The sequence below is a fragment of the Dasypus novemcinctus genome, chromosome 8 (genome assembly GCF_030445035.2).
Source record: "Dasypus novemcinctus isolate mDasNov1 chromosome 8, mDasNov1.1.hap2, whole genome shotgun sequence".
NCBI lineage: Eukaryota > Metazoa > Chordata > Mammalia > Cingulata > Dasypodidae > Dasypus > Dasypus novemcinctus.
This window is the reverse complement of record NC_080680.1, coordinates 39,419,180-39,439,965: the sequence shown is the minus strand read 5'-3', so window position 1 is coordinate 39,439,965 and position 20,786 is coordinate 39,419,180. Positions and strand designations below refer to the sequence as shown.

At 37.6% G+C, this 20,786-nt stretch overlaps 1 protein-coding gene and 1 long non-coding RNA gene across 3 annotated transcripts in view; one reads left to right on the top strand and one right to left on the bottom strand.

Moving 5' to 3' along the window:
* Positions 1-498: 498 nt before the first annotated feature.
* Positions 499-7,971, bottom strand: LOC131279433 (uncharacterized). 2 transcript variants are annotated; one of them, XR_009186779.2, is made up of 4 exons: positions 7,468-7,971; positions 5,861-5,940; positions 4,218-4,401; positions 499-2,268 (listed from the first exon to the last, which is right to left on the bottom strand). It is a non-coding gene; the product is annotated as an uncharacterized lncRNA (long non-coding RNA). The 2 variants fall into 2 exon arrangements; XR_009186778.2 differs by having other exon boundaries at positions 678-2,268; positions 7,074-7,971.
* Positions 7,972-8,001: 30 nt separating this feature from the next.
* Positions 8,002-20,786, top strand: part of SMC5 (structural maintenance of chromosomes 5) — a 140,699-nt gene continuing 127,914 nt past the window's right edge. Inside the window, exons 1-2 of the mRNA XM_058301326.2 lie at positions 8,002-8,317; positions 12,957-13,098. Coding sequence (XP_058157309.2) covers positions 8,151-8,317; positions 12,957-13,098 — 309 coding nt within the window. The 5' untranslated portion in view covers positions 8,002-8,150. The remainder of the gene's footprint in view (positions 8,318-12,956; positions 13,099-20,786) is intronic.

Genomic DNA, 20,786 nt, shown 5'->3' with positions numbered 1-20,786 from the left:
ATATTAAAATGGCCTGAAAGGACATTACATTATACACTGAACAAGTGTGTAAGTGTGATCAGCTCTGGAGGGATATGGGGTACAGGATTGAGGGGAAAAATTGTCAAATGGACACTATTTTTTCTGTATCGTGTTCCTATTTAAGAGGAGAATGTAGTCATATGTTACATGTAATTTTTTTAAAAGGAGATATTAGAAATAAGACAGGAAGAAATCACTCCAAATTATTAACAATGTTCCTTCTTGACTGTAGGAACATGGATAAGTATTTGTTAGTTTCTGCTTTGTATTTTTTGTACTCTTCAAATTTACTAAAATAATAACAAAAATACAAACACAATTTTAATTGTAAAATGAAATTTGTGGCTACCAATTTAAGTTGTGGAAGCGAGAACTTGAAACTAACAAGTTTATAGGAGGGTTCAACAGCATCCTAGCATGTTAGAGATGCTGAGATCAACTTGGTGACTGATACCAATGGGCTCATTTTATAAAAAAATAATTTATTTAGCTGATTCCAACTGTTTTACCAGAGTTCTGACAATGATCAACTTTCTTTTCTCTGGGAAGTGACAGGATATGAAGAGAATCACTTGTTCTCCCCCAAGAACCTACCACAACTATGCAGGACTATCATTTCAATTTGCAAAGACTCACAGAGAAGATTTCACATACTCTTTTTGTTTGTTTTTGTTTTAAATATATTTTTTATTTATTTTTAAAAGATATATAGGGAAGCGGATTTGGCTCAACTGATAGAGTGTACGCCTACCACACAGGAGGTCCAGGGTTCAAACCCAGGGCCTCTTGGCCTGTGTGGTGAGCTGGCCCACGTGCAGTGCTGCCACATGCAAGCAAGGAGTGCCATGCCACACAGGGGTGTCCCCTGTGTAGGGGAGCCCCACGTGCAAGGAATGTGCCCCTCAAGGAAAGCCAACCAGTGCGAAAAAAGCACAGCCTGCCCAGGAGTGGCGCTGCACACGTGGAGAGCTGACACAGCAAGATGATGTAACAGAAAGAGACAGATTCCCAGTGCTGCTGACAAGAATGCAGGCAGACACAGAAACACACACAGTGAATGGCACAGAGAGCAGACAATAGTGGGTGGGGCGGAATAAATAAAATAAATCTTAAAAAAAAAAGATAAATGGATCACACAAACTTTACATTAAAAAAATACAGAGGACTCCCCATATGCCCCACTTCTCACACCCCCCAGTATTCCCACATCAACTTCTTTCATTAGAGTTGTACGTTCATCGTAATTGATGAACACATTTTGGAGCACTGCTACACAGCATGGATTATAGTTTACATTACAGTTTATACTCTCTCCCAGTTCATTCGGTAGGTTATGGCAGGATATATAATGTCCTGCATCTGTCCCTGCAATGTCATTCAGGATAACCCCAAGTCCCGAAAATCCCCCCATATTACACCTCTATTTCCCTCTCCCTGCCTTCAGCAACTCCAGTGGCCACTGTCTCCACATCAGTGATATAATTTCTTCCATTCCAATGATGCAAGTCTATAGCAGAATACTGGTCAGTTTACTCTAGTCCATATTTCATTCCCCAATCCTGCAGACTCTGGGATGGTGATGCCCACTCTACCTCTTCATTGAGAGAGGGCTTTGATCCCATATGGCTGATGGATGGGACTTTCTGCTTGCAGATGTAGCCTTTCTCATTTCCTTGGTCTGCTGGTTGTCCATCCTCACCTCCTTGTTAGCTGTCCTGGATAAGTCCAGTGTATAGGAAAGTAGGTGTTGCAACTCCACTGAGGCTCAAGGCCCAGCTGGCATATGGACAGCCCAGAGATTCAAGTCTCCTGGACATACACCCACCAACCCCAGTGCCAACCATAGGTTCAATAAAAGGGACAGAAGAGGCATGTGTAGAGAAGTCACATCTGGGTCCAACTCCATCACACTCAGGAGCACAAACTCCAAAGTAGGGCCCACTGGCAAAGCACCAAACTGCCAACTGCCATGACCATAGAACCTGGGTGTTTCCATAGCCCTCAGGAGCCCACTATTTGGGGGTAGTATCTACTTTGGCTGTCTATGAGATCCTGCTGAGATATGCATAAATGCCACCCCTCTGATGACTTCCCAACTCATTTTGAAGTCTCTTGGCCATATAAACTTATTTGTCTTTACCATTTCCCCTTTTATTCAAGGTCTTTTTTCCAGTTGCATCACCAGTCAGTGCTTGATAGTAATCCCTCGGTGCCAGGGAAGCTCATCTCCGGGAGTCATGTCCCACGCTGCAGGGAAGGTAATGCATTTATATGCTGAGTTTGGCTTAGAAAGTGGTCACATTTGAGCAACACAGAGGCTCTCAGGAGGTAACTCTTAGGCACCCAGCAACACGAGGCCAAGTTGAAATTTCTAGCACAAAAGACTCATAAGCATAGTCATGCATATTAAGGGCCCATTAATGGACCATTCTTCTTCATTGGTCATTGCCCCTGCACTTGGGGGATTGTTGCTGTTCCTTTAGAGAATGTGGCAAAACTCCCCAGGATGAGAACTGAGCACTCTCTCAGTTGTCTCATGAATCTCTACCCACTAGCACTTTGTACATTATCTTTCTGAAATTGAAGTTAAATTCCTTCCGGAACAATTTAATACTGTTTTCCCATTTTATATCCTAAAAATCTATGAAGGCCAGTTTATCTCTAAGCTCTCCATTATGAGACATCAAAAAAAAAATTTCAAATCATATTAATTCCCAATGTGGTTTTTTGAAACTTTCATCTGGATTTTGTATTCAAGAGATAGAGATTTTTCAAAAAGGCAAATATGTGGAGACATTGATACAGATTATAGAAATGAAATATTAAAAAGGTGCTTAGAATAGTAGCTAGTATATGGCAAATGCTTACTTAATATTAATATTGCTACTAATACTATAGCTATTTAATACAATCAATCCCAATACTAATAATACTACAGTAAGAAGAAGCAGATGTTTTGATTGTTTTAAAGTTTTGTATAATGTTTCTAACAAATTTTTAAAGAGCAAAAACTTCAGAAGTAGGCTATTCTTGTCTTTGGAAGAAGACTGCTGAGTGGCAGATTAGTTTCCCTGGGGGAAGGGCCCTTGTTCTCCTCAGAACTCCTCATCCCTGCCCAGATCTTCCCCATCAGTTTTTTAACTAAATTTATTAGAAACTGTGGGGTTTTATGTCTGTGGGTACTGAGGTCTTAGATTTTAGCATCTGACTTCCTATTAGATTTTAGCATCTGTCTTACCACTCTTCTAAGCTATAAGGATTCACTTTCCACTTTATGGGTTTGCCAAAAGCAGGTGATATTCCCTCTCACTTGTCATGTAAACCTGAGATTAAGTCAGTTAACATGTGGAGGTTCTTGTTAGAACAGGAATAGTAAACTAAGTCAGATATGGTCTTGGCAGACTCCCATTCTGTGCACGGTGCCCTTGTGCCTTTGACACCATTACTGAGGACCTGGAGTGAAGCCAAGAAAGATAACACAATAGGTGAGGTGAAATGTATTTATAGCCCTCCACCCTGGCCATTTCTGCTATTTGTTTGCTTCAGCTTTAAAGTTTCTGCAACACTGAAAGGCTGTCACTCAAAATGACCCCTGGTCACTCATTTCTTGGTCAGCGGAAATATTAAATACAATTGCCTGCCACATCTACTGCTATCAAGAAGGAGAAGACACAGCCAGCTGATGGCTGGACTTGAAACCCTGGGAAGCATAGGATTAGCTTTTGTGCACATTCATTCATTAGCATCAGATTCTACTTAATTGAGAGGCTATTCTACTTCCAAAGATCTTCTCTCTCCCTCTGCCTCTTTAACATCAACCCCTTCAAGATAGTTTCCACCAGTGGAATTAAATAATCCAGATGTGTCAAGATAAATGTGTATACTTTTGGGGGTGCCATGAAATTTTTAAAGCATGTTAGTAAGCGCTGAGCTAGTATAGCCTCCCAGAAGTATTCCTGGTTCTCCAGTCACACAGAGGCCAAGAAAAGGTAATAATTTGGATAAATTATGGTACATCTATTTAATGGGATACTGTGTATTTATTTAAGACTATGTCATGGAAGAATATTAATGGCATGGGAAGATGTTCGTAATATATTAAGTGAGAAAAAGGGAGTTAAATAACAGAATATGTAGTACAATATTGTGATATAATCCTATTTTTCTGGAAGGAAAAAAGAGCATACCATACTTACATATATAAAAGGAAGAAAGGGAGTGGATGTAGCTCAAGTGGTTAAGTATCTGCTTCCCATGTACGAGGTCCCAGTTTTGATTCCTGGTACCTCCAAAAAACAAATGATTCGGGAGCAGATGTAGCTCAGTGGTTTAGTGCCTGCTTCCCATGTACAAGGTCCTTGGTTCAATCCCTGGTACCTCCTTTAAAAAAAAAAAGAAAAAGGAAGAAAGATGTCAAAATATACACCAAAATTTTAATAGTACTTAGCTGTGAGTAGAATAAATTACAAGGAAACTTTCCCTTTGTGTATGCTTGTTTTTCTATTTTTTCTTAAACTTTTTGCATTTAATAGGTACTTTTATAATTAGAAGCAAAACCAATAGCATTTTCCTTTTTAAGGAATGGTGCTAGAGCATGGCTGGTGGTTGTTTAGAGAAGGACTCATGTGCCTACATTTGTAGGTTCATCAGAAATTCAGGGACTCATTCTCACCTTTCAAGTTCAGAAATACAATTTCATTAGATCACTCAAGACCTGATTACAGTACAAAATGAATAAGACTGGATTCTGCCTTCTACTCTGTTATGTTGTTTTTTCTAAACAATATAATAAAATTATACAAATGAAACTTGTACAAAAACACATTCTGTACTAGAAGATTTGTTGAAATACTTAGAACACCTTAGTTAATGCATCTTAAAACACCTTAATGTACTTTAAAACAGTAATATATACTTTTTTAAAACAAGGATTAATGGCACTTACAGGTATTATATTGTTTCCAGGAAAAACGATATAATGTATGCAATTCTATATGAATTCTGAAACTTATAAAAGTATTTTGTCTTTACAGTTTTGTTAAATTCTTTTTAATTAGGTATATATACAAACTTAATTTATACAAAGCCTGCAGAGAAGTTTTTCCATAAATGAATTACTTTTATTTATGAGCACAAAAATAATAAGATTTTAAATATTTTAGATTATGCTTTAAGATTTTTAGATTGCAGTGTATTGAAAAGGACATTTGTTTTGCCTTTCCAAATAGTTTTGTTAATCTAAATTTTTGCATGACTCTTACCAGGAGTCCTGTAAATAAACTAGCAAAGGTTTGAGTATCCAAGCTTAAAATCTGAATGATAAGACCGAATTCTTTACAAGGTTCTTCATTAGGTTTGGAAAATCTTATTATTATAGAGGGGGAGTTAAACTAAGTTAGAACCCAGACGTAGAAGACAGGGTTTTAAAAGAGCACCATAAGCTCAGCTTTTCCAATTTCTGGGACTCTAGGAATATTAATTTTTCTTTAAGCAACTTGAATAGAGCTCTCTTAAGAATTTTTATTTTTTAATTTGTATTATCGTTCAGAGGTAGGAAAATAGACATTAAACAGACACAAACCACAGAAAAACAGAAGTACAAAAATATAAAACCTACTGACTGAATGTTTTCCATAATGGTAGAGAAATAGTAAAGAAACAAACTATAGAGAATTCTCTTACCCATGACTAAAAACAGAGGCTGTGACACAGGGCCTGACCAAATAGATTTTGACCTCAATGACAACATTGTAGGTGTTCAAAAACCCAAAAGGGGCAAGCTGAGTGAACCAGGAGACAGCCTCAGAGATGACAGAACACAAAGGTTTCCTGCAGGTACCTTGCTCCTTTCTGAGGCATGGGAGGTGTCATTCTGGCAGCCACCTTTGGATCCCACTTCTGACACCAAGTACTGTTTTGCTGAAAGTAAAATAAAGACTTTAAAGGGGGTGCAGAGCAAGTTTATTGAGCTAAAGTTGCATTAATGCAGGAACAGCACCAAACGAGGTTTCTGCTCGAAGGGATGAGCTGGAGGAGAAGTATATATGTTTGAAACAAAGGGAACTTGTGAGGGAAAGGGGAGGGATAAAGGGGACATGATTTAAGATTACACAGGGGCTACAGGGGCTGTTTGGGCAGGGTGCCCTTGTGGTCCAGTTCATTAATTAGCAAGCAGGATGTTGATGAAAGATTGTGGCCATTTGGTGAAGATCAGCAGATTTTGCTGGTGTCCATTTGAACTTTTTGTTACAGTTCTTCCTTCCAGGCTAGGGCAGGGGTTTTCGGGCACTGCAAAGGATTACTGGTATGTCAGCCTGTTTTGGTTAACCTCTTATTTCTTCTTCATGATTCCTTGAATAAGATGGAAGCTTAAGCAAATCAATATGATTAGTAAAATTGATCATTCTTATTTCACAGTTACTACTGCCTGTATTTTCCCATTAATTCTTACAGACCCTCTTTTAAGGCTTTTAAAGCAGAGTGCCATGTTTCTTTACAAAGGGAGATGCCAGAATTGTGCTGTCCTGAGCACTGAGTATTTTATTATTGCTATTACTTGTATTTGAGCAATTCTTAAACTATTTTCTCTTAATTTCTCATTTTTTGTATTTCTTATGACAAATTCATATGCTTTTTACTTATTGTTTTCTTTGGTTATACCTTTCATAAGTTATAACCAGTGTGTGTGAGAAAGCAGCAGGATCCTGGGAAAGAAGGAATTATCCCGAGTCAGGAATCAGGGTTCCACTGCAATAGTTTTCTAAACGGCCTCCCTGTTTCCATGTTTCACCCCCTCCATGCAACAAAGTGGTCATTTTAAAACTTGAATTAGATCATGTCTCTCTCCTGCTTAAAACTATCCAACGGCTTCCCATTTAAAAAAAAAATAAAAATGAAACTCTGCCAGGTGGAGAAGGGTCTGCTTATACAACCTTGTTCACTACCCTGCAGTCACACTGGCTTTCCCTGTTCTTCAAATATCCCAAGTTGTTTCCACCTCAGTGCTTTTGTTCCATTTGCCTGGAATGCTCATTTCCCAGATTTTCACATACCTGGCTGCTTCTAGTCCTTCCAAGTTTAGCTCAAACATCACGTCCTCTGGGAGGCTTTCTGTTCCTCCCCATTCCTTCTGTTACTTTCTTCATAGCACCTATCATTTTCAGAAATTACCCTGATCATTTGTTGAGTCATTCTTTTTCACACTCTTGGTAAATTTTGAGGGACATGACCCTTACTGCCTCATTTACTGCTGTAGTCTCAGATTCTCGTAGACCAGACATTAATATATTAACTGAGTGTTGAACAGAGATTCTTGTAGGCCTCAGTGCTCCTTATCCTCAAAGAGAGAGTTAACTAGATAAATGAGGGTATGTTGACATAAAATCATCCTCTCAGTGAACACAGCCCATTCTAGCTGGGGAGAAATCTCGGGGGACGAAGTCTTACCAGGGAATTAGGAAGCGTGGAGGTGGAGAGTCAATAAAGATAGTTAGTACAGTGTACTCTCTCCATAAGTTTGAAAGTGCAGAAGACCTAATACGACGCTTTGAGAGGAGTACGAGGTCATTTGAAAAAGTTTCATTTTTACTTTTTTGAGGCCGGGGCCTGATTTGAAGCGAAGAGAAAGGAAACAAAAAAGAGAAAAAACCAAAGACGTGCGTGCCCGGCGCACTCGAGGAGACAACCCGGAAGGATCGACGACATCACCGGCGTCGGTGCGGGCCTCCTGCGCCCTCGGTGCCACTAGCAACAGCCTCCCTTCACCCTCTCCCGACGCACGGAACCAAAGGTCGGGTAGTGAATCCGGTTCCTCGGAGCGATGAAATGCCTATTAAAATACTAAAAGAAATAGGCAGGCAGAGAGAAGAGCGTCCGGTGGGGACACCCTCCAATATTCTCCACCCCGCGCCAGAGCTTCCCGCAACCCCAGGCCTCCCCGGCGGCGGCGCTGACCAAGTGACGCCACCCGGCGGGAACTGCGCAGGCGCCGGACAGGCTCGCGGGCGGTGTCGCGCGGCGGGCAGTTCGCGCGGGAGCCCGGAGGCCGGACGCCGGGGCTCCTGGTCGGTGGGAACGGAAGCCGGTTCGGGGCGGATTGGAAGCCGACTACGGTGACGCCTAGCAGGAAAATGTCGACCGCAAATCCCCCGGCCTCCAAGAGAGTTCTTCCGAGAGACCCTTCGTCAGAGGTGCCGAGCAAGAGAAGGAGTTCGGCCCCGCAGCTACCTCTACCGCTGCCGTCGTCCGGGCGTTTCGTGGAAGGCTCTATCGTCCGCATAGCGATGGAGAATTTCCTGTGAGTGGCGGAGAGGCGAGCGGGCCCGCAGGCCGGGGGCAGACTGCGTGTATGTGCGTGTGCCTGTCGGGTGTGTGGGTGTGTGCTGGCCGGTGCGCGGAGAGAATGTGTGCCTGGGTTGTGGTTCTGGCAGTGAATTGGTGCTGAGGGTCCTGGGTTACCGTGAAGATTTGTTTTTACATAGGCCTTGGAAACTGAGGGGTGTGTTGGTATGGTAGATGTATGTCTTCGGTGTGTTATTTTCATTCATTCCTGTAACGTTTTTCGAAGGCGTCATATGTCAGGCAGTGGACATATTGGGGACAGGGTGTTTTCCTGCTGAGCATTACAGACTGTGGGAGGCATAATCTACAATTCACAAAAGTACGCGCCTTTGGAAAACTATGGAACTCAGAGAAGGCAACAGTTAAATCTGAGTGGCAGGGGTGCTATGGCAGATTTTTAGAATTGGCATTTGCCAAGTGGACAGAGAGGAGTAGAAAGATGGTAAAGGATATTCAAAGTAGGAGGTTGGTCTACAACATTAAACCTTGCTCTCAATTGTTGCACATAGTAGAGTGAGGAAACACAATTGTAGTAGCAGTGCCATCTTTTTTTCAAAGGCCCCCATTTCCCAGGTTCAGAACTAGGTGTTTTATTTACACAATGCTGTTTCTTTCTAACATGAGAGAAAACGAGGACATCTTTACATGATGTCCATCGGTGAGATAAGCTCAGAGAGATTACTTTGTCCGGGTTTACACAGCTAAAAAGTAGCTGAGTTGCTATTTGATTCCAGATCAGGAAAGATATTTAAAATCAAATAAAGTAGATAAAATAATGTGTTCATCAGGATGCTTTAAGGGCACAAAGGATGAAGTAGTTAATTTGCCTAAGGTAAGAAAGGGTTTGTAAAGGGAATTATGGAGATCTTGAAAGATGAGAGGCTTTTCTTCCCACAACAAAAAAGGAAAGAGCATTTCAGACAGAAGGAACTGCCTGAAACAGTTCGATATATTTTAGTATGATTAGAACATAGGATGTGAGTGAACTTGTGGACAGGTGATAATGAAGAAGTGGGCAACCAGTGAGAATCTCTTTACTAAGCAGGCTTCTTCCTGTAGACAAGGTAGATGAGATTTAAGCCAGGAAAAACATTGTTACTCTGCAAGCAGTGTGGGGGGCCATTTGGAAAGGGTGCAAGATGAGAGGCAAGGAAACTTTCTGCAGTGTGAAAGGGAGAGATAAAGAGTTTGAACAGAGGAGTTAACAGTAGGGAGTAGGAATGGAAAGAAAAGAACTTTGACAGGATCTGGCTACAGTTTAATTGTGTTAATTGGGGAAGTGAGGAGTCCACATTTTTCCCAAGTCTGTGACTTGATTAACTGGTCAGATAGTGCTATTCAGAAGAGGGAGCAGTTTGGAGAGAATAATAACAGATGCCTTTTGGATCCAGTGATTTGAAGTTTCCTGCAGGCTATCTAAGATTATTTATAAGGATCTGGAATTTAGAAGAAAGGCGTGAGCATGTGAGAGATTTGGGAATCATACGTATAGGTGATTGTTGAAGAGTATAAGAATGATTATAAGAATGGCTGAGATTGCCCACAATGAAATAGGAGAAATAGAAAGTCAAGTTCAGAGTCTTGGGGGAATACCAATATTTTAAGATGAGCAGGAGAGGAACTCTGAGACTGAGGAGGAACTGTTCAGGGAGGAAAGGGAGAATGGATGCTGGGGGGGAGGGGCAGGGTATTATCACAGGAGCCATAGAAAAAGTGTGTTTCAAAAATACCTACTGCATTGGATTCAGGTAAGAGGATTAAAAAAAGCCCAAGAAATATAGTAATTAGGAAATTTCTGACTTTTGATGAAGTAGTAGAAGTAGAAAACTTTGCAGACCATAAAAGAATAAATGAGCGGTGAGGAAGTAAAACTTGGATGTGAAGAGGAGAAAGAAAAGAAGATGGCTGGAAAGTACAGAGCCACTTGATGTTTTGTTTATTTATTTTAATGAAGAGAGGATTTTGAGTTTTAAAAGGAAGTGGGAGGAGTAGCCTTAGAAAAGGGAAAACACCTAGAACTGAGTCCAGTCAGGGAAGGCTTCCTATGAGTAAACCAAGTGAAGGGAGCGATTTCTAGGCAGAAAGAATAGCTTGAAGAAAGGAGGAAACAAAAAGTAGTCATGAAACTCAAAGGAGTAAATTATAGCTAGAATTTAGAGGTCTGAGCAGAAGACAGGAGGAGACAAAGTAGAGAAAGATGAGGGAAGCTAGGGCTTAATTGTGAAGGGTCCTAATTCATCCTTCCTCCCTACCTTCCTTCAAGTGACATAATATTTGCCTTTTGAAAATTAATTGTTTAAATTACAGTAAAGAAATTAGATTAGGTGTGGGAGGAGTTAGGCAGTACTAAAGAAGGACTGTTGTGGTAATTCAGGTAAGAGATGATGGGGACCAGTAGTGGCAATAGGGATGGAGAGGTGATGAATTTTAAGAGCTATGTAAGAGGATCACCAACATGACTTTGTGATTGATTGTATGATTGGTGTGTGTGTGTGTGTGTGAGAGAGAGAGAGAGAGAGAGAGAGAGAGAGATTATGGGTAGAGTTGAAAGAGATGGAACTATCAAATATGATAGTTCCAAAATTAATGCTTAGGTGTCTGATTTAGGCAGTGAGATGAATGATGTTGCCATTCCCTGAGGTAACAAGGATAGTTTTGGAGGGGAAAAATGGCAAGTTAAGTTTTGAACATATTGCAGTTGAAGTGATTGTTGTTGAATATCCAAATATAGCAGCTCTAGAGTGGGTAATAGCATAAACAGTCGAATAGGGTGACTTTCAGCGTATATATCATACCTGAAGCCATGAGGAGGCCTTAATTGAACTATCCAACAAAGTATATAGAGTGAGAAGAGGGTGGGCCTTTGGTAATAGTTTTTTAAGGAGATGGACAGGGAAAAGGGAGCTCACTAAAAGGGCATTCCCAATAAACGTTATAGTCAGAGAATGATTTTTTTTAATACAGAGGTTTTATTTTTTTTTGGCAGCTATTTCTATATATAATGCCGCTGTGTGTTATAGACCAAACTTTTCTGCTTTGCTTATTGTTTTTATTGTTTTCTGAAATAATGGTTACATTGCTATTTTAGTAAGACATTTGTGCAAAGGGCAGGAAATTCATGTGTTAAAAGAATGGAGATTTGTATGTTGGTATTTAGAGGTTTCACGTAAGGTAGTTTTTTAGATGTCTGACGTACCCAAACTAGTTTTATTTTAACCATATGTGTTAACTTTTACCATTTGTAGAAATGAAATTTAACTTATAAATTCTTGAAGCTAATCATTAAGGCAGAAAAATTATGCAAGCTCTTTTTCCTATTGTCATTCAAGAGCACCCCTCCCCTTTTTTTAAAATCAAAAATTCCTCCGCAAAGTTGATGCTGCATCAGTGGGAAGAAGCCTTTTTCTAATGGATCCCTTAGATTGATCAGATATTGGTCGTGTAAGACGAGTTCTTTAAGACCCAACTGCTGATACAACAAAGCATATGAAACCATAAAAGTAGATAGATGCTATGTAGTGTGAATTGAGAGATGTGGAGTTGAAAATCTACCAGGAAATACTTTTCCTTTACTACCTGTTATTTTCATTACCACTTTCAAAATGATTAATTTCTTTGAGCATTAAGTTGAGATATGCTTGGTTAAAATACCAGGCAGGATAGTACCAGGTTAAGCATTTATTCCATAAGAATTAGTTAAGACCTACCTGACAAACTGGTTGAAACCTTCTGGGAATGGGACATTCTTTATGGGTTCCAATTCAGGGTATTCAAAGACAAATTAAAAGAATGTCGGAGTTAGAATTCATGTCACATTTTGCCATAGTTATCATGGCAACTAAGAAGGAGTAGATGCTAACTTGAAGGTAGGTAGAATGCTGGACAGCATGCAACTTTCTGGCATGAAGGAATATTACAGAGGTGTTTGATGATGCATTCTTGTTTCCTTCCATAGGAATAAAATGTATTTCGACATGTACTAACAATAGTTCCTTTGGTGCATCTTTTGACAGCAGATTGAAGGAAATTTGTTTTTCTTTTTAAATTAAGAAGAAAATAAAACTTTCACATTGATTTGTATCAGTTTTCTAATTAGTGTAAAATTATTGTGGTTGGAATGTTTCAAATATTAAATATTTAGTAAGTTGCCATTAAGCATTTAATTCAAGAGAAATAGAAATGTAAAATCTACAGATTATGATAAGCTATGACTTCTTTACCATCATATTTATCTTAAACTTTTTTTGTGTGTACATTAGCTTTGATATGTTATCCCATGTATTGTGATTATTAAGAATAAATTATATCAAATTTTGTTCAATACTGATTTTGAAAAAGGTATGCAAATTCTTATTTTTCCATCGATGTTTTTATTTTAGATATGCATTGTTGCTTTTTTATTTCTTCCACTGGTAGATTTTCCCTCTAGTTTATTAAGAACTTATAAATAACATTAAATTTGTCAGACTAGTTGATTTTTTAAAGGAATCTAAGGAAGCCTATAAATAATGATAGATAATATAAGGCATGAAAAGTACTTTTGTAGAGAAATTATTCTTATCTCTGTTTAGTAATTTTACCTCTTTATAATTTAGGACATATGATGTCTGTGAAGTTTCTCCTGGACCCCATTTGAATATGATTATTGGAGCTAATGGAACAGGGAAGTCCAGCATAGTGTGTGCCATTTGCCTTGGATTAGCAGGCAAACCCTCTTTCATGGGAAGGGCAGATAAGGTAAGTTAACATAACTAGATTTTTTTAAAAATTCAAAGCCATTAATTGATTTTAGTAACAAATCAATTTCTACATCTCAGTTCCTTGGATATAGCTGAATAATAGGAATGAAGTTGGCAGGTAGAGAAACTGGGAAGAGAATTCCATTTTTGGAAGTATTTTGAATTATCTTCTTAGAGAATTTTCCAAGTACCTAATATCTAAAATGCTAGAATTAGTGTAAAATATGTCTTTCAAAATGCATTGCTGGACTTGTGGAAAGGTGGGGACAGTGAACCAAAAGTAGAAACAGAGTACAGGCATATCTCATTTTATTGCACTTTACTTTATTGTTCTTCACAGAAACTGCATGTTTTTATAAGCTGAAGGTTTGTGGCAACCTGCGTTGAGCTATTCTATAGGTGCCATTTTTCCAGTAATGTGCTCACACTATGTCTCTGTATCATATTTTGGTAATTTTCACAATGTTTCAAACCTTTTCATTATTATATTATGGTGTTATGGTGACCTGTAATCAGTGATTTTTGATGTTACTATTGTAATTGTTTTGGGGTGCCACCAAGTGCTCCCTTAATCAGATGGCAGACTTAACTTGATAAATGTGTGTGTTCTGACTGCTCCACTAAACAGCTTTCCCCAGTCTCTCTCCCCCTCCATAGGTCTCCCTATTCCCTGAGATATAACAATATTGAAATTAGACCAATTAATAACACTGCAATGGCCTGTAAGTGTAAAAGGAAGAGTCACACATCTCTCTCTTTAAATCAAAACCTAGAAATGGTTAAGCTTAGTAAGGAAGGCATATCAAAATTGAGATAGGCTGAGAGCTAGGCTTTCTTTTGAGAAAGAGCCAAGCTATGAATGTAAAGGAAATTTTCTTGAAGGATATTAAAGTGCTACTCCTGTGAACACATGAATGATAAGAAAATGAAACAGCTTTATTAGAAAATGACTTTTAGTGGTCTGGATAGACAATCAAACTAGCCACATTTCCTTAAGCCAAAATCTAATCCAGAGCAAGGCCATAACTCTGTTCAATTATTTGAAAGAGATGAGGAAGCTGCAGAAGAAAAGTTTGAAGCTAGCAGAGGTTGGTTCCCTAGGTATGAGGAAAGAAGCCATCCCAATAACATAAAAGTGCAAGAGAGGCAGCAAGTGCTGATGTAGAAGCTGCAGCAAGTTTTCTGGAACATCTAGCTAAGATAGTTGATGAAGGTGGTTACACTAAACAACAGATTTTCAATGTAGATGAAAACAGCCTTTTATTGGAAGAAGATGCCATCTACGACTTTCATAGCTAGAGAGTAGAGGTTAATACCTGGCTTCAAAGCGTCAAAGGATGATTCTCTTGTTAGGGGCTAATGCAGCTGGTGACTAAGTTGAAGCCAGTGCTCATTTACCATTCTGAAAATCCTAGGGCCCCTAAGAATGATGCTAAATCTACTCTACCTGTGCTCTATAAATGGAACAACAAAGCCGGCATATCTGTTTACAGTATGGCTTACTGAATATTTCAAGGTTAAGACCTATTGCTCATAAAAATAGATTTCATTTCAAAAGGTGACTACTTACTGACAGCACCTGGTCATCCAAGAGCTCTGATGGAGATGTACAATGTGATGAATGTTGTTTTCATCCTTGCTAACACAGCATACATTCAGCAGCCCATGGATCAAGGATTCATTTAAACTTTCGAGTTTTATTTGAGAAATATATTTCATAAGGCTGTAGCTGCCATAGTGATTCCTCTGATGAATCTGGACAAAGTAAATTGAAGACGTTCTGGAAATGATTTACCATTCTAGATGGCATTAAGAACATTTGTGATTCATGAGAGGTCAAAATATCAACACTCAGTGGAGTTTGGAAAAAGTTGATTCTAACCCTCATGGATGTCTTTGAGGAGTTCAAGACTTCAGTGGAAGAAGTCACTGCAGATATGGTGGAAACAGCAAGAGAATTTGAATTAGAAGTGGAGCCTGAAGATGTGACTGAAATGTTGCAATCTCATAATAAAACTTGAACAAATGGGAAGTTGTTTCTTATGAATGATCAGAAACAGTGGTTTCTTGAGATGGAATCTGCTCCTGGTGAAAGTGCTGTGAACACTGTTGAAAAAGAACCAGAAAGGATTTAGATTACATCAACTTAGTTGAAAAAGCATCAGCAATCTAAATGCTATCACACAGCATCACATGTTACAGAGAAATCTTTTGTGAAAGGTAGAGCTAATCGATGCAGCAAACTTCATTGTTGTCTTATTTTAAGAAATTGCCACAGTTGCCCCAACCTTCAGCAACCACCTACTGATCCATCAGCAACCATCAACATTGAGCCAAGACCTGCCACCAGCAAAAAGATAATGTGATTTACTGAAGGGTCAGGTGCTGGCTAGCCTTTTTTAGCAATAAAGTATTTTAATTAAGGTATGTACATTGTTTTTTAGACATAATGCTATTGCACACTTAACAGACCACATTTGATAGTGTAAATATAACTTTTATATGTGCTAGAAAACCAAAAAATTCATGTGACTCACTTTATTGCAGTATTTGCTTTACTTCGGTGTCAGAGATAATTGCAGTATCTCTGAGTTATGCCTGTGTGTGACCTTAGAGTTGTTTCGCCAGGGGCATTTGCTCATATCTGGTGCCTGACTTTAAGTTGGTTCTACAGTGTTGGAAGTCCTGGGAGTAGAGGAGAGGCTAGAAGATAAGTCCTAGAAGTTAAGCACCTTGTGTAGCAGAAAAAGTACTACCGCAGAATGGGAGAGTGGGGGTAATTTACTTATCTTGTTAGCTCTGAATGAAGTAGGAAAAAATGTCTCAAGGATTTCTTCACCACAGCCTTAAATGTGATAGACAGATAAAACAACAAAGCATATACATTTTAGGAGAAAATTTGTGATCTAAAAGATCTGAAAAAGCTTAAAATACAATATAGAAATAAAGAGAGGTAAAAAATATATATATATATTTATAAATCCAGTTAAGAGATAATGATGGATAAAAGAAGATAATCAGCATCATCCAATTCCAATTCCAAAGAGAGATAATATTGAGACTAAGGAAGAAACAGTATTTGAGGAAAGAATGACTAAGAATTTTCCAAAAATGTTGAAAACATGAATGCTCAGATTCAAGAAGTGTAATATATTCCAAGCAGGGTGAATGAAAGAAGTTTGCACTTGGACATATTAAAGTGAATTATAGAGCACCAAAAACAGAAGATTTGAAAGCAGCCAGGGGTGTGGTGGGGGTAGGGGTAGGCAGAAACCATTTACAAAGGAATTACAATTATAACAAGAGCTGGCTCTTGGAAGTCAGAAGAGAGTGGGGTAGTGTTCCTGTTGCTGAGAAAATAACAGCCTATTTCTAATTGTATATCCTGAAGTAATATCTTTAAAAAAGACCGAAGCCTGAAAGCCTCACTATGGGAACTTCAGGAACTTGAAAAGTATATAATTAAGGAAGAAAAAAATTATCCCAGAAGGAAAGTCTGAGATACAAGAAATAGTGAGGGGAATTAAAAAAGACAAACATATGTAGGAAAGAATATGAAAACTATTTAAAATATGTCTAGTATGTAGCACTTAAAACTTAAAAATAGAATTAAAATACTGAACAGTAGGATGCAAGTGATAAGAGTTAAAGCCTGCTGAGGATTTTTTTGATGTTGTTGGTAGAAAGTTGAGACAGCTGATTAGCTTCAAAGTTTATTATGTTAAATATGTATGTTAAAATTTCTAGGGTAGTTACCTCTTAAAAAATTGAAATAGAATATGTAACAACAAACAAGAAAGGGGAGAAGGTAGAACAAGAGAGGGGAGGAAAAAAACAACACTGACAAAAGTCTAGAAGGAGGCTTAAGAATGGAGGAGGAGGAGAAAAATAAAAATAAGAGAAAATGGGGATTGAAAAGAACAAAGAGATGATAGAAATACATCCAAATATAGTAGTATTCACAGTAATTTTGTTTTTAAAGATTTATTTTTTTATTTCTCTCTCCTCCCCGCCCGTCCCCCCCCAGTTGTCTGCTCTCTGTGTCCATTCGCTGTGTGTTCCTCTGTGACTGCTTCCATCCCTATCAGCAGCACCGGGAATCTGTGTCTCTTTTTGTTGCGTCATCTTGTTTTGTCAGCTCTCCGTGTGTGCGGCGCCATTCTTGGGCAGGCTGCACTTTCTTTCACGCTGGGCGGCTCTCCTTACAGGGCACACTCCTTGCGCATGGGGCTCCCCTGCATGACAGGGCACTCCTTGCACGCATCAGCACTGCGCATGGACCAGCTCCACACCAGTCAGGTAGTCCCGGGGTTTGAACCGTGGACCTCCCATGTAGTAGGCAGACACCCTATCCATTGGGCCAAGTCCCCTTCCCTAATCACAGTAATTATAAATTATCTTGTTAAATGACAAAATCAGTTAGAATGGGTAAATAAAACAAGTTTTAGTTATTTTTTGTTTACAGTAAGCCTTTCTGAAAGGCTACAGAAAAATTGAAACTAAATGGATGAAAAAGTACTTACCAAATAATATACAAAAGAAAAATAGGTGTAGCTGAATACCAGACAAAATAGACTTTAAAGCAAAACATATTTTTGAGATAAAGTTGGTTATTAAATATGATGAAAAGTTCAGTTCACCTAGAAAATAAATCAGTTTTCAACTTGAATTCACATAATAATCTAGCTTCAAAATATATAAGTGAAATTGACAAAACTCTAATGAGAAGCTAATATAGCCTTAATCCTAATGGGGGAGCTATCAATAATTAAGAGGTCATTCAGATGAAAAATAAGAGTAGATAAGATTCAAACAACTCAGTTAACAAGTTTGAAATAATGTCATGTTAAAAACACTGCATTCAGCATTGACGGAGCATACTTTGTTTTCAAGCACAAACGGAACATTTATAAAAATTAACCATATCCTAAGCCATTAAGCAAGTATAAAAAAAAGTCAAATTATTGTTATCAAACAGATAGTCTCTGACAACAGTTCAGTTAGGATATATTAAAAGATAACTGAAGTTTTCCTATTTGTAGTTAAAAATAGTACTTCTGTATTATACATATGTCAAATAGAAATCTTAATGGAAATTGAAAAATAAGAATTGAAATTAATAAAATAATTAGTGATACAATGGGAACCACAAATCCAAAATTGCTCTTTATGAGGATTAATAAAATCAGTAGCTTCTCAAAAGATTGAATAAGGGAAAAAAGAAAGAAAAAAATATGGAGAATGGAAAAAGGGAACAGTAATGGTTAAGATATTGGAATATCAGATAACACCAGGAATCTCAGTGGTTTAACAAACCAAAGGTCAATTCTTGACTTGCTTCATATTCAATGTATATAGTTTAATTGTGGTCACTCTGGGTCCTAGACTGATAGAGGCTTCATCTCAGCATGTATTTCCGTGCTCACCTGTTCAGGGGAAGGGAAGCTGTCTGTTAAAATTTACTCTGAAAAGTGATGTATAGTGCTCCCATTCATATTTCATTGGACAAAACAAGTCACAAGGCCTTTCCTTGCTTCAGTAGGATTGCGTACAATCCTACCATGGCTTTGGAAGGAAAACCAGAATGTTCATGAACTGTCCTAATGACTACCACAGAGACAGGACCAGAATGCAACAGAGATGTAAAAGATTATAAGAGAACATTATGAACAATTTAATGCAATAAAGTTTAAATTTTTTGACTGGATAGTTTTCTATAACTATAAATTATCAAAACTGACTCTAAGTAGGAAAACCATTAAATAAATTTGTCAACTGTTGAATTTTTCTCACAAAGACACACCAGACAAAGACTATTAGGGATTAGTTCTAACAACATTAATCCTATCTTACATAGAATTTCAGAAAATAGGACTTTAGTTACCAAAATCAGTCAAGGAAGGAATAAGAAAATGGCAGACCACTCATTAGGAATATAGAAGCAAAAAAAAAAAAGAAAAAAAATTGAATCCAGTAGTACATAAAACACATAGTACTTTATGACCAAGGTAAATTTATTAATGAAATGAGAATTTCTTGAACATTAAGGAAAAAATAATATACCACATTTTAAAAGATTAAAGGAGAAGAACTATAAAATCTCAAGAAAAAGCATTCATTTAAATTCACAACGATTAAAAACTCTTAGCAAATTAGGATTAGAAGGGAACTCTTAATTTCATAAAAGCTGTCTATGAAAATGTATAGCAAACTCTGTAGCAAAATGAGATTGTTTACTGTTACTACTATTTAACACTGTAATGGTATTCTAGGTAAGAACAGTAAGATTAGACAAAGGTAATAAAGGTTGGCAAGAAAGAAACAAAAGAACCATTCATAGATTATACAAGTGTCTGTTAAAAAAAAACCACAAAGGAATCTGGAGACAAACCTTTTGATGAATTAATATGGAAATTTATCAGGATTGTTAGATGTAAGATTATATAACAAGCCAATTGCATTTCCATACATTACCAATGCAATTAAGAATAGATGCCTTTTACAGTAGCAATAAAACTGCACATTACATGACAGTAAATTAACCAAAAATATGTAAGATATACAGGGAGAAATGATAAAAATTTATTTAAAAGCATGGGCAAATGAAGAGATATGAATGGACAGGAAGATCTAATATAAAAACATTCTTCACATTGATGTACTTGTTCAATGTCTATAACAAATTGTGGAATGGTTGTAAAATTTATGTGGAAGACCTGAGTTTGCAAAATAGCAAAGATAATCCTAAAGAAAGAACTTACTGGGGAACTTGACCTACCAAATATATCAAGGCGTAATATGAGGTTACACTAATTACATTATAGTAATGGTGTATGTATGGATCAGAGACCAATGCGATGGAACAGAATAAAGAGTACAGATAAAAATCCACAATTAATAGCAACTTGCTTTATGACAGAACTGGCATTGTAGATCAGAAAAAAGATGGACTATTCAATAAATAGTAACAACTGAGACGATTATCCATGTAGGAAAAAATTGAAATTGAACCCCATCCTTACATTCTAAACAAAAATCAATTCCAGATGGATTGAAGATCTAAATGTGATTGGCTAAAAAAGTTTTTAGAAAATGCTGGTTATAAAGGAGAGTATTTTCTTGACGTTGTGTTAAAGAAGAATGTCTTGAACAAGAGAAAAATGCAGGTTGAAAAGGAAAATATTAATAAATTGTAATAAAATTAAGAAACTTTTTCATTAAAAAACATTAAAAAAAGAAAAAAGCTTATCTACATAAAGCAAAAGATATGTATCCAGTGTATTCATAATAAGCAAACCAGTAACAATGCAGAAAAAAATGGCAGGAGATGCATATACATATCTCACAGAAGAGGCAACCCAAACAGCCAGTAATAAATGATGAAAAATGCCCAACTTCATTAATTATTAGACAAACATAATTTAACCATGGCATAGTACACCCATGAGACTCACAAGAATGAAATTCTTACAGTGACGTGTAGGCAGAAATATGGAGCAATGGTAACTCTGACGCATGCTTGGTGGGAATATAAATTTATATAACCTTTTTGGAAAATCTGTAGATACATATGCTCAATCACTCAAAAATTCTACTAGATACCCTAGAAAGCTCTTGCACATTTATACTAGATAAAAGTATGGAAATATTTATGGCAGTATTGTTTGTAAAGCTGGTATAGTCAAA